The 14676-nt window shown below is 43.1% G+C and overlaps 1 protein-coding gene across 6 annotated transcripts in view; it reads right to left on the bottom strand.

Annotated features, from left to right (window-relative positions):
• The window catches only part of Syne1 (spectrin repeat containing nuclear envelope protein 1), a 290715-nt gene that overhangs the window by 168942 nt on the left and 107097 nt on the right, over positions 1-14676 (bottom strand). For all 6 annotated transcript variants that reach the window (XM_045158726.1, XM_045158729.1, XM_045158728.1 and 3 more), the window contains exons 52-54: positions 13565-13705; positions 6132-6299; positions 5447-5608 (exon numbers count right to left, since the gene is read on the bottom strand). In XM_045158726.1, the coding sequence (XP_045014661.1) occupies positions 5447-5608; positions 6132-6299; positions 13565-13705 (471 nt within the window). The remainder of the gene's footprint in view (positions 1-5446; positions 5609-6131; positions 6300-13564; positions 13706-14676) is intronic.

Genomic DNA, 14676 nt, shown 5'->3' with positions numbered 1-14676 from the left:
CACAGGCAAGCGCTTAACTGCTAAGCCATCTCTCCAGCCCTCAAATGTCTGATTCTTTAATAGTGTGGGCAACACAGAGAACACATGATTAATTTAGTATCAAGAGTGAATAGGAACATCATGTTGACTCTGAACCATCTTCGTGAGTACAGTTCTTTTCAGTCTATCTGTTAAGCATATTAAAAAAGCAAAGTCAATAACAAAATGACCTCAGATCTCTGCCTCCTACTACCTGCCCCTGGGCAGCCCCAAGAATCAGAAGTCTCAACAATGAAGGTCCCAGTCACAGAGAACTCAGAACTCCCAAGAGCTCTCATCAGCTTACAGCCTACGTTAAAGACTTACAGTGCCACTCATCCATCATACAGTGCAGAGACACCTGGCGTGCCACGCAAATTTGGTACCTGCGGACAAGTATGGAGAGGAAAAATGTAGGGATTGGGTTAATAAGAAGCAATACTTCTAATCAAGTGTTGGGAAGTATGTAACAGAGTACTTCCATATGTCAGGTTTTTTAAACGTATAAAGCAAAGGTATAGACTTGTGTGTGAGCTGGAACTAAAGATCAATAGCAGAGGCCCATAAGCTAGAAAAGGGCTATAGGGGAGGGAGGAGAGGGAAGGTCTTAAGGCGATGGTATTGTATATATGTAAGTAGAAGAGCAGATTACAGGGAGGGGAAAGGCCTAAGCGAGGTCAGGGGAAGAGACTGTATAAAAGAAAGGGGGGAGTGGGGAGGGTCAATCAAAATTCAAGATATTCTGAACAGGACATACGAAAATCTACTTTCTTGAATAATGGCACATCCAGAAGCATAAATTGTTACTAGAGAATTTTCAGTGCCAGGGATGGGGTACCGTCCAGTGAGTTGTTGGCCAGGGAGGTCCCTGTTGCCTCCAAAACATCATAGGCTATATATGCCAAGGCCCTTGGTTTCCCACGAGAAAGAGGTGGTAAGACCCTATTGCTGAAGACTTAACATGACTGAGTGGCAAAATCACTGAGCAATCAAGCTAATGCTGAGCAGAAAACCTTCTCCCTGTAGCCCAGCCAACTGAAAGCTAGAAAAAGCTGCACTGTATGCAGCCTTAGGTGTGACAGAAGTCATTGGTGGTGAAAACAGTGGATTCTGGATACCTCAAGTTTGACCAGGCATGCCAAATGACTGGGGAAAACCAGCTGCTCTCTGAACTGAAGGCCTGCTCTATGGGAGGGAATATGTGCCTGGTACTGAAAACCTAATCAAAAGCCTATGGCAGGGGAGGTCATGAGCCTTAGGGGTATAAAGCCTGCTCTTGTCTGGATAAATGCATATATTACTCTCACCAAACTGCCCTGAAAGCCCTACACTAAATGTTCATACTCATACGCTAATGTTACGTTCACTTCTGGTTAGAGAAGCTTCTCTTTTCCACTGGGATGACCCAAAAGGCAATATAGAGGAGTGTCCAGCACTGAAACATCTCACACCCTCCAAGGCTCAGGGTCCATTGCGGAAGAGGTGACAGAAAGAATGTAAGAGCCAAAGGAAGGGTACCACTCTTTATGTACAACTGTCTGGATAGAATTTGGCCTTAATATCCAAGACATTGCAGTGCCTAGAAATACCTACACAAGACCCTCATGATATGAGATAAAGATGATGACATCACATTGAAAGGGAGACTACTGGAGAGAGGGAGGGGATATGACACAGAGCAGAGTTATGAAGGGGAATGTGGGGGAGGGGCGGGAAATACCATGGTTTGCTGTCTGTAAGTACAGAAGTTGCCAATAAAAAAAAATACATGTTGGCGGGGATGTGGAAAAAAAAAGGAACCCTTCTACACTGCTGGTGGGAATGCAATCTGGTCCAGCCATTGTGGAAAACAGTGTGGAGGTTCCTAAAACAGCTAAAGATTGATCTACCATATGATCCAGCTATAGCACTCCTAGGCATATATCCAAAGGACTCATCTCAGTTCCTTAGAAGTACGTGCTCAACCATGTTTATTGCTGCTCAATCTATAATAGCTGGGAAATGGAACCAGCCTAGATGTCCCTCAACAGATGAGTGGATAACAAAGATGTGGCACATTTATACAATGGAGTTCTACTCAGCGGTAAAGAAAAATGAAGTTATGAAATTTGCAGAAAAATGGATGGACCTGGAAAGTATTATACTAAGTGAAGTTATCCAGGCCCAGAAAGCCAAGCACCACATGTTCTCTCTCATGTGTGGATCCTAGCTACAGATGATTGGGCTTCTGTGTGAGAAGGAAAATACTTAGTAGCAGAGGCCAGTAAGGTAAAAAGGAGACATAAAGGGTAGAGAAAGGAAGGGAAGAGGATACTTAATAGGTTGATATTGTATATATGTAATTACAATGATTGTGATGGGGAGGTAATATGATGGAGAATGGAATTTCAAATGGGAAAGTGTGGGGGTGTGGAGGGAGGGAATTACCATGGGATATATTTTATAATCATGGAAAATGTTAATAAAAATTAAAAAAAAATACTTACATACACTCACACACACACACACACACACACACACACACACATATATTTATAAAAAAACATGTTGGGCTTCCTCACTCCCATTTAGTGGAAATTTTGAATTGTTTTGTTTTTGGTTTTTGTTTGTTTGTTTTTCGAAGTAGGGTCTCACTCTGGCCCAGGCTGACCTGGAATTCACTATGTAGTCTCAGGGTGGCCTCGAACTCACGGTGATCCTCCTACCTCTGCCTCCCAAGTGCTGGGATTAAAGGCGTGCGCCACCATACCCGGCCCGCCCATTTAGTGGAAATTTTGAAACAGCAACTTTAGAATAGCACTTGAGATTTTTAAAGTATTGTTCCAGAAGTGACAGGCAAATTCAGATATTATGATGCGATTGTCTCTTTCATGTGGGTGTCCCAGAATCCATGGAACTTACACAGACACACACAGTGCAAGTGAACAGAAACAGCTCAGAGAGAAAGTGTTGGACTTGTGATTATGTGCAAAATTACATTGAATGATACTTTCTTTATGTTTCTCTCCCTTTCCCAGAGAAGCATGAATATAGTTATTAACCCCCCATTGTTTGGTAATCATCATTAAATTAGTGACACTGTTTCACTGTTGCGATGGCAAGCTCTGCCCTCGGTATTTGAGAAAATTGCAAAGAGTCACTTGGTTGGTCTTAATTATAAGAAAAGTCACAGATTCGCTGCTGATCCATATTATTTAGGACACATGTGCAATTCTGAGTTTTCTCCATTACAACTTTACACAAAGCACTAGTTTTTTTCTACCTCCGATTTGTGCATCTTTCCTGCTAACGACCGAGAGGAAGGTGGTGTTGCCACTGATGGAGCTAAACTGCAAGCTCAGGAAGGAATTCCTGACCCTGTGCTCTTGCAGAGCCTAATGCCTCAGGGAGCCAGGGAAGGGTCTGGGGAGGCTGTGGCCAGTTACCTGGACGGCAGGATGACAGACCTTGAACAAAGGCACACATAACCTAAGAGCAGACACAAAGAGGAAGACTATTAAGCTTTCCCCTGGATCCCTCGCTCTTTGCAACACGGGTGTGTGACCCTCAAATATACTCTGATAGGGCCTACATTCTTTCTGGATGCTTGGAAAAGTGGCCATGTGTAGTACAGCCACGTGAGCTCTCCTAGAAGGAAGAGGGGCTTCTGCAGGGCAGGGATCTAGTAAGGAAACGGGGCGGGGGGGGGGGGCGTTGAGAGAAGAACAGCAGAGCAATGTGACCTGAGAGTTGTGAGTATTGAGCTGGTGTAAGAAAACAAAGATTTATTTTAATTTCATGCTTTTAACCTAATCTGGCAGATTGTGGGGGTGGGAGGGATAACTTTGGTATGGCAGAAGAGTATTTGTGAAGTAAGGCCTGGAAAGAAATGTGGTGTCCTTAGATCTCTATCTAAAGAAGTTACAAGTGTCAAAAAAAAAAAAAAACCCAAACCACTATTTCTCAATATGCTGTCTTTAGATGAAATGTCCTCCTTTTTACCTTATGCCGAAAGGCCCCAAATTACAAAAGAATGCACTTACATTTGATTGGACAATGAAGTTCAAGGCTATACTGGATTCTATAACTAGAAAGATACAGAGCAAAGACCAAAGTACCAAGTGTCTCCATTGTGTGTGTGTGTGTGTGTGTGTGTGTGTGTGTGTGTGTGTGTTTTGGATGGGAGAGTGTATGAGACATCAGGTGAAGCTCAGAATCTCAGACATGCTTGCCCAGCCCCAAAAGTTCCTTTTTAAAGCTCATAAATTTCATTGTCTTCGATAGAAACCCCATTTTCATAATTAACACCATGCATTTATAGTTCTTTTTTTTTAAAATTTAAAAATTTGTCTTGTTTTGTTTTTTGAGACAGAGTCTCACTATGTAGATCAGGCTGGCTGCAACATGTGATCCTCCTGCCTCAGCTTTCTCAGTGCTGGAATTACAGGCACAGTCTTCTACAGCTCTTAATTAACGTGCAATATGATGACAGGCTACCTTACTTAGGGTGGTCTGATGTCCTGGATCTTATTTAGGGATGGACAGTGTTTCCTCATATTAGAGTGACTCAGTACCCAGGTGACCACAGGGCTCCGTATACTTAGCCCCATTATACCACATAAATAGGGCTTCATGTTAATAGCACACCTGACTACATCATTGAAATGCTAAGCAGAATATAGCATATATGCATTTCTTAGCATGGATTTTTAGATTGATGCTTTTTTCACTTCATCTTTCTGGATTAATGTAATCAGCTATATTCCTCAGAGAAAGCTGAAGGTTTCTCTAGTTTACGTAAGCTTTCAAAAATAATTGACATCTTTGGCTGGAGAGATGGCTTAGCAGTTAAGTTATGGCTTGCCTGCAAAACCAAAGGACCCAGGTTCAATTCCCCAGGACCCACGTAAACCAGATGCACAAGGTGGCACATGTGTTTGGAGTTCATTTGCAGTGGCTAGAGGCTCTGGTGTGCCCATTCTCTCTCTTCCTCTATCTATCTACCTCTTTCTCTCATTCTCTCTCTTAAATATATAAATAATAGTTGACATCTGAACAATTAGAAGTCTAGAACTTAGAATTCCTCTTTGCCCAACTGGGCACATCCTGGCTAATTCCAAGACATGGAAGACTGAGGACAGTCTTTGGTCATACAGTACTGGCTCACAGCAAAATGGAAGCAATCTGACAACTGAAAAGAACCATACTGTGTGTAAGACAAGTCCAGAAGCATCATCAATATGCCCAGCTTTTTAGAATCAGAATCCACAGTTGATATTTTTTTCTCCCTCACAGATCTCACCTTGAAGCGGTGGTAGAAATCCCCACCATTACAGGAGTCTTGCTTACACCACAGGACTACCAGTGGGCAATCTTGACACGGGCCTGATGGGCAGACCAAAGACTCCACCACTCAGGAAGCCACACTCAGCTCTGATGCTGTTTTTACCTGGTGTTCAGCCATCTGGCTTTCTGGGCTCCTGCCGGGCTGGAGGCTTTCGCTGAGCTTCGTCTCCATGGCCTCCATTTTTGTGGAGATGGACTGGAGGGCGTCCTGATACTTCTGTTGCCTTTCCAAGGCTTCATAGAGGGTGCGCTGTTTCTCACTGATCTGAGGAAGAGAAGGGATCACATCAACACTTCCTACCTCTTATCTTACAGATTGTGACATGTCTTTCCACACTGCTCTACTCTAGGGCATCCAACTGTGCTGTGAGTGTGCAACTCGGCATGTATTTCACAAGATCATGCCTAGGAAGGAGTGGTTTGAATTAAGTGTCCCCTATAAACTTAAGTGTTCTGAATGCTCGATCCCCAGCTGATGGAAATTTGGGCATTGGATCCTTACTGGAGGAGGTGTGTTGCTGATGGTGGGCTTATGGGTGTTACAGCTAGCTTCCTCTTGCCAATGTGTGGCACACTCTCCTGCTGATGTAGGCCAGGAGGTGATGTCCAGCCTCTGCTCATGCCAGCCTTTCCCTGACACCATGAGCTTCCCCTTGAGTCTGTAAGCCAAATGGACTGCCTCCTCTTCCAAACTGCTCTTGGTCAGTTGCTCTGTGTCAGTAACATGAAGGTGACCGCAACAGGGGGTGTGTGGTGATCCTGACCAATGCCACGTTTTAAAAACTTACCACATTTTTTAAGGTTTCCCAAGAACGCTGCAAATCTCCCAGCTTGGCCGTAGCAGATGGCTCTAGTCCTGGGTCATAGAACTCCTGGGAGGTGGCGGGGCTGGGCTGAATCCTTGCAGCATCACTCTGCAACCTCTCAGGAGACAAGGCTTGGTAATAGGCAATGTCCTGGGGGAGGAAGTAGAGCATAGGAACAGGAGGAAAAAAACAAGAAAAGAAAACAAGACAGTCTAGTTCAGCATGCAGTAGGAACTACCTGTCATGGGGAGAAACTGTGTAAGATTTTTACCTTTTGTTGGAGGCTACAAACTAGGGGAGCTAGGACATTATGTGACCAGAAGATTTCAAAAATAGCAGAGTACTTTATGCTTTACAATTGTTTACAGTGTTGTTCAACATAAAATAATCAAACATATCAACATTTCATATGGCCGAATACATTCTTACATTTGGTAAAATGAAAACCCAAGGAGTGTCCAACTTTTGGATATATGGCTTTGTGACATTGTCATCTACAAATATGTTGAGTCATATTCATAGCTGTCCTGGAAGATGTCTGATTTAAGAAGTACATGTATTTAAAGACCAACTGTGACAGCAAAATAAAAAATAATTGAAATGGCAGAGTTCATAAAATGTTATCCAATGCATTGATCAATGTATTGATCAAACTTCTTAAAGTATACATTCAAAAAATTAAATTTAGGTAAAGGCAAGAGAATTAGTATTTCAAGACAAGCCTTAGATATATAAAACCCTTTCTCAAAAAGACATAAATTTAGAGACACTAATGTAGCCAAATTTTACTATTTGTGAGTTCATTCCTTATAACAGTTAATTTAAACATTTTAGCAATAAGTAATAGAAAACATAATGAAGTTGAAAATGCACTGACGCAATTAAAAAGAACCTTTTATTAATTTCATAGTACACAGAAAATGTCAAAACTAATGTTGAAAACTCATGATTTTGATTTTTTAAAAATTTCTTGTGTTGTGACATTGCATTGATAATGAATTTTACTATGTCAAGATATTATGTCTGTGCTTTCAACAGTCTCTCTGTGTATTTATCTATATTTCAACAGAATTTGATTGGGGGGGGGGCAACGTTTTGTATTCTGAGACTTGCTATCATAAAGTTCATTGCTTTTGCCATTGCATGGCTGAGGATAATTATGGCAATTTAAAATACTGAGCCTTGTTTAAAAACACATATTGAAGAAAAATACTCAAGAAGGCTTCAGCCTCATGGGAAACCAAACTAGTAGCAAGAAATAAGACTGGTGGTTGGGGGTGGTCTGTAAGAGACTCAAGACGGGGAAGGCAGCAGAATGAATTCAGACTGGGGGCAGTGACTCCCGAGATTCTAGTTGAAAATTCCTGAAATGCCATATAATTGAAGTAAGTCCCTCCCATCTTGTGCACTGAGAAGTACATGACGTGAGGTTTGGGTGACCATGACACCTGACTGTGAAACTTTCTGCCTATTCTGTGATTGCTGCTGAAACTCCTGGGTAAGTCCCTAACACATATCGACCACATAGCAGCCTGGGCACCAGTTCTTCTTCTTTCCTTACCCTGTCACCATCTTGTTATTTTCGTTTATTCTCCCAGAGTGCAGGGATACACATGTGGACAATGCACACACACCCTACACACAACAGACATGTGAAAATACACAGCAGACATGCAATACATATACACAGGACATACGTACATAGCACACACGATACACATATACAACACATGCAATATGCACACATGCATACACATAATGCATACAATACACACACACACACATACACATGCACACAGTGGAATTCAAGGTTCACAAGCCTCTTTCACACTCAACTGTGTTTAATGTTTGTTTAAGTTTCCTTGCTTCAAGATGACAACTACCTACCCTCAAAATCCCATAATCTGTGTCCCGAGGCCCCCAGCCATCACTGTCTCTTTTTCCCTGCTTACTTATTCCTCAGCAAACAGGTAGTCTCCTCTCTCCTAGCTAAGACACCGAGACACACTTCCATGTTTCCCTCCCTGTCTCCCTCCTTAAACTCCCCCTCCCTTTCTTTTCTTTTTGGCCTTATGAGAAAGAGTTCCAATCTGAAGCTCAGGCTAGCCTATAGTTTCTTATATAGCCTAGGCTGGCCTCAAACCCACGACCCTTATGCCTCAGACTCCTGAGGGTTGGGATCACAGACATGCACCACCACGCCCAGCTTCTTTTGCCATTCTTTCTCCCTCCTTCTCTTCCTCACAATCCATCTTCTGACAATGGGACTTGATAGGTATACTCACTCTCTCACCCTCAGTCCACCTGCTCATGCCCAGCTGGGTCACAGTGCTTAGGATCATGAGTCTCATCTTGCCAGTCGTTGTTGGTTTCTCTTCTTTGACTGTGACGTCCCTTGTTTCTAGCCCTGTCATCGCGTGACCTCTTCAGTGTTCACTAGCACCCCACAACCCCTTCTGGGAATGCTTTCCTTTTATTCCCTGGTCTCTTCCCAGATCTCCAGTCAGGTAATCTTTCCCACTGTAGATCTGGTGCTTGTCATTGGCTCTTTGTTGTTATTTTTAAATTACTTTTCTTCATTTGTGTGTGTGTATGTGCAAGTTCACATGTGTGTGCGTGCATTCACGTGTGACTGTGGGCCCTCACGCATGGCATTCAGAGGACAGCTTTCAGGCGGGCCCTCGCTGGTCCATCCACCTAATTTGAGGCAGGATTTCTCCACCTGGAGTCTCACTGTACTTATTTTCTGGGCTCACCTTGCACTTCCAGTAAACTCTCCTACCTTGTCATCACCATCAGGGTGCTGGGACTACAGAAGCCCTCCACAGCATCCACTTATTTTTACATGCGGCCCGGGGACTGAACTCAGATACTCCAGCTTGGCCAGCAAGAGCTTGATCCTCTGAGCCATCTACCTAGCCCCTGTTGTTGGTTCCGGAGACAAGGTGCCACACTGTAGGCCATACTGACTTTGAACTCAAGACCTCCTTGCCTTTGCCTTCCAAATGCCGGGATCAGGGCTGTGCTCAGCCATGCCTAGCTTCTAGCTTCTTGTTCCATAATGCGCCAACATGGGTGAGCCTGGAAGCTTTAGCCTCACGTATCTAGTCGATCTGTGCATTACACAAGTGCTTCACACTCGATCAATGTTTCCAAAAGGAAGATAGGGTGGGAAATGGCATCAGGAAGAAATAATAGAATCTTGTCTATCTCTATCCCATCCAGGCTATAACACTGGGATTTGTTATAAGTTTCTTCTTGTCCTTCCACCACTGCTTATAAAGTCTGAAGCCCCATTACACCCATCCCCTTACCGCAGCCTGGCTTGGAGTTCTCATTCCTGCTGTACATTCCTGACCCAAAGACTGCAAGTGGGCATTGTACAGGCTGTCTTGGGCCTGTGTATATTTAGCAGGCCTTATTTAGTGTCTCAAGCTTTTAAAAATTTCTCTTGCCAAGATAGAATTGGTAAGAATGGCTTCTCTCGCAAACCAGAAGGTATGGCGTGCCTTCTGCCTCGGTGGCCAGGCGAACTTTAAGTTCACCCCATTTGATCGGAGCAAATGCTGCCGCTACTCCTGGCTTATTTGTCACTTATGAATCAAGCATGGGACAGTGTAACCTCCATCACTAACTAGTTTCCTCAGCTCTGGATCTGCCACCTGCTCAGTCCATTGATCTGTGATCATGAACGAGGTACAACGCATGAATTCCCTCTGTGGCTACCCACTAGTTTCGGGGTGAAGTTCTGATTCATTTGTGTGGCATACCAGGTCTTTCCCGGTGGGGGTTCCCACTCCTCTTCCCAGACTATGCTTCTCCAATTACACTGGAACAATTTACAATTGGCTTGACAATTCACATTCCTTTCCACGGCTTTCCTCATGGAGTCCATTCTGCAAGAAAAGCTCCATCGGCTACCATTCCTGCCTAACACTGGGCTTCCCTTACAGCTAACAGGGCCACCCATGGTGTAGGACTAAAACCTAACTCGTTTGGGTGCTGTGTCTGTGGTTGCCATCACACTGTACTTCCTCTGACCAGGCCACTGGTCATTCCCAAGTCTAATCCCTGGCCTCTTCTCACAAACCATGATCTCCTACTGACTGTGACAGTCTCATGGGCTTCCATGAGAAGCGTGATGTCAAGTATTTGGTAAATAACTGGCAGGTATGCTTGCTTAATGAATCAGTCTGTAGAATCACCATATAATCTCTATCATCTGTGTGACTGGAAAGTAACATACAGTCCCCCATTCATGCTTTCACTGTCTACTGTTTCATTTATGCACCCTAAAATTTTTAAATGGACATTTCTAGAAACATGCAATTCATCAATTTTAAATGAGTATTATGTTGGCATATTGTTGCCATAACTGTTGTATCTTATTGCTGTAGTTGATAACCTCTGCTATACCCAATTTCAAAATTACATATATATGTATGCATATATATTTTTTTTTCTCATATATATGAGAAAACATAGGATTATAGAACTTGGTACTATGTTATTGGGTGTCTACTAGTTTTCTTGGAAAGTGTCTTCTGTGGATAAAGGGTACTGTTCCCCTGAGGAAAGCAAAATGTGGCTTTAAATACTGCAAACATTTTCAGTTACGCACTATAGGATAACTAAGGCCCCAAATGAGCTAGAATAAAGTTCGTTACCAAAGTCATGTCTTCTGGCTTTTTGTATTGGATCATGCCTACAGACAGAATGATAGCCAGTTTCCTAAAATGATTTGGAAACCTGTCATATTCTGTAAATAAATAGTGGGTCTGTTTGAGGGCTACGGGAGTGCAATAACATGCATCTATAAATCACTATGCTCAAAATTTGGTGTAGTGAGGAACGTCCTTAAACACTGCTTCCGTGTCTGGGGAGGAGAGACTGTTCCTCAAAAACCAATAGCAACTATGACTTGGAAAGACCTCCCACTTGTTTTTGGCATTTTTCACTTAAGTAACATAGCTTCCCACTTATACATGAGGGATCTGAGGGACACTCAACTGGGAGCAGAAAGTGTTGCAAACCTGTGGAGCCTCTGAGCTGGAGGCCAGTGATTCGAGAAGACTCCTCTCACTTCTCCCATGCAGGCCACACCACAGCCCGGGGCTAGGTATGGCGAAGCCTGGGGCAAACTCGAGGGACACCACGTGCTTGTCCTGCTTTACAGCTGGTCGAGGGAACACACTAACTGTGAAGCGGGGAGTCAGGTTGTTATGTAACGGGGGCCTGCTTACAGGCTCGGCATGTGAGAACACTCAACAGCTGTGACTTCATGAAGCACTTATATATTTGGCTGAGCCTTGAAACTGCTGTGTGCTTTCTGTGCAGCTCTTGGTGTCTGAACACCAGAACCTGAGGGAACGCTACATGTCAAGAGCTGGTATTGTAATCCAGGCCGTTAATAGTCATGTTTTCATGGCTTTACATTGTGTTCTGACTTACATTAATGTACAGGATGAACACGTGGCTAAGACAGGACCCGGTTGTTTGAGCAACACCCAGCATAGGCTGGAATTAATAGCTTCCTCCAAATAAAGCTGACTCAGCCCAAGGCAAGAAATTTCCACTAACTTTCAGCCTCCAGGATGCTTGCCTATCAGGATGTCCGCATAACAATGTGACCTAATTGATGACTGCCTGTTACTAGATAGAGTTGTCAAGACAGATCCACGTGAAGTCTAACCTGGGTCAGATTAAAGATGTGATGAAGCACTATGATCAATGCAAATTAATAATCAAAATGTGTGTATGTGCTGTCGTTTGCTGGATATATTTATGTGTACTCTGAAAGACACTTTACAAGTAGCATGAAAACCTACACTTTTAGAAAAGGTGTAATATCTTCACAGTGTACTCTCAAAGTCAGTATTTGCTTTCAATTTGAAAAACTTAAGAATATCAGCATATATATGCAATATATATTATACATTATAATCAGCTGACTATAATCCAATTCCTATTATTTTAATAACATCTGTGACCACAGGAAAGATTAGCTCATCACAGGAAAGATTGAGTAATACATATTTTTATATCAGAATTGAGAGAACAGTTGCTTCAGTCTCCCAGGGTAATCTGAACTTCTCCTTTTTCATTGTTATTTTAATTTCCTCTTACAGCTTTTGTCATGTTTTATCCCTCATCAACCTCTCTGTCTGGAGTGTAGGATCCTCTATGGATGAAGCTACTGCCACCTCTAGTGCCAAGCAGATGCCCAGACTGGATGTGAGGAGGGGATGAGCTAATGATTTCACCAGGGCCATCTTGATCTCCACCAACAGACTTATGTTACCTAAAGTTGTATTCAAGTTTATATCTGCTTTCTATTGAGAGCGGTGTTGTCTTCACCACAGAAGTCTTATCTGGAATGCTTTCCATTCAAAATACATGCAATGTGATCATTTTATAGTGCAGTTTATAAAACATCTCTTCCATTTGTGTTTCCCCCATGACAGTCCACCTCAACTCTTTTGAACACTTACATAATTTCATAGCAACATAATTAAAATGTGTTAAGATTGTTTGGGCTAAAAAGTGTTTAAGTGTTTTGACATACAGTTTAATCTAATCTCTATTTAATATCATGCATCCCATAAAAAGTACCATCTTTACTCTCTAGAAACGAAAAGTTTGGGGCTGGGGAGATGGCTCAATGGATAGAACCCTTGCTCAGCTAGCATGAGATCCAGAGATCGGATCCCCTGCCCCATGCAAATTACAAGTGGGTGGTGGTACATCTGTAATTTCAGCAGCTGGTAGGTGGAGAGGAAGGATGCTGAAGGCATGCTGTGTGGCTAGACTGGTTGAATCAGTGAACTCTGGGTTCAACTGATATACCCTGCCTCAGTCAATAGGGTGGAGAACGGCTGAGAATGCTACCCAACATCAGCCTCAGTCCTTCACACACACACCCATGGTCATGAAAATATGCACACACAGGCACGCACACCACACACACATAGACATGCAAGAAGCAGAAAAATGAAACCATTCTGAGCTGACGTCTGTCATACTGAAGACGCGAGCTGGTAAGCATCAACTCTGTCCAGTGCATGTTAACAGTGCCACACGCTCACGCTCCTTCTCCAAAGTGACAAGAGCCTGTCACGCTCTGTTCGGATGCAGTACCCCACTACACGTGATTCTTGCAAACTGAAACTGTCAGGCCTTAAAAGAGACCTTTCAATTTTTCTCTTCCTCACATCATCAGCATGTCAGGAGAGAGGCTGACACCCGGAGCCTCCGGCCTCGCATGGCCGTCATGACTTGTACAGCTGTGGCACCAAACGGTGTGTCCCTGGTCCCCACTGCCAAGACACCTACGAGACACGCCCACACAGTCCAGAAGAACGGAGCACGGCATCCACCCAGAGCTCACAGGGGGAGGAACACCAAGTGGGAGGTACCTGGTTAAGAGAAGCCTCGGCGTTAGCCACAGGTGAAGGGGAGCGACAGGCGGGTGGAGAGGAAATCTCACTGTTGGTTCCCTCCTCCCCAGACTCTTCGGTGACGGGTGACAGCAAAGTGTGACAGCGACCTGCGGTCATCTGCCACGTAAAACGCAGCCCAGAGGACATGAAAATCAGTTAGCTATGTTAGCGCCGTCCCGGGACGGACAAGGTCAAAACAGATCATTATTAACCGAGGTTGGAACGACCGAGACACTCTCATTTACAAATTAATCCTGTGTTTGGATTTTAAAGTTTTGTGTTCAAGAGAAACGCTGCTAAAAGCAGCAGAGGTGGGTGGGTGCCTACCAAACGCATTGGAGCGTTTTACTGCACTGATTAAAAAGTTCCTTAAATGTTTTTATTAAATGTGTTTGTGCCTTTATACATAACTAGAAAAACATGATATGCATCATAGAAACAAACAAACAACAACAACAAAAAAAAAACCAGGGCCTATGAAATAAAAGTCTTTTGTGGCCACTCAAATTCCAAATAGCCTAAAGGAGATAAATGTATCTACAGTCACATATTGCCACATGGATCTAAGCAGGGTTATATGTTCCTGAAAACACAGCCTGTATGAGAAAAAGTACACAGCACCAGGTAACGCTGTGGTTAGCAAACACTTCAATGCATGTTACATATAAAATGTACAAGAAAACCGATAATCAAAAAAAAAAAAAGAAAAAAGAAATGATAAAAAATAGATGAGTCCAAAACTAAACTTTCAATTTTGCACTCGGCAATTTTTCCTTAGACTCATTTTTCTTCTACATTTCACTAATCATTTGCCAGGGAGCACATGCAAGTGTATAGTCAGCCAGACAGCTTGGAAACACAACTAAATATACTCACGATGAAGATTCTCCCAATCTCCAGAAAAGTAGACCACAGTGCAAAGGAATATTTTTCTTTCTTTTTTTTTTTTTTTAATTTTTAAAGGAAGCTCAGAGCCTGGCTGTATAATTGGAACATTGCCAGTGAACGAAGAGCAGCTCTCAGGCAGGGGAATGCCAAGTCTCAAGCAAATCGTTTTTTGAGCTGTCACTGTTTACGGTATCAAAGAT

The sequence above is a fragment of the Jaculus jaculus genome, chromosome 9, assembly GCF_020740685.1.
Source record: "Jaculus jaculus isolate mJacJac1 chromosome 9, mJacJac1.mat.Y.cur, whole genome shotgun sequence".
NCBI lineage: Eukaryota > Metazoa > Chordata > Mammalia > Rodentia > Dipodidae > Jaculus > Jaculus jaculus.
This window is presented reverse-complemented; position numbering and strand designations above follow the sequence as displayed.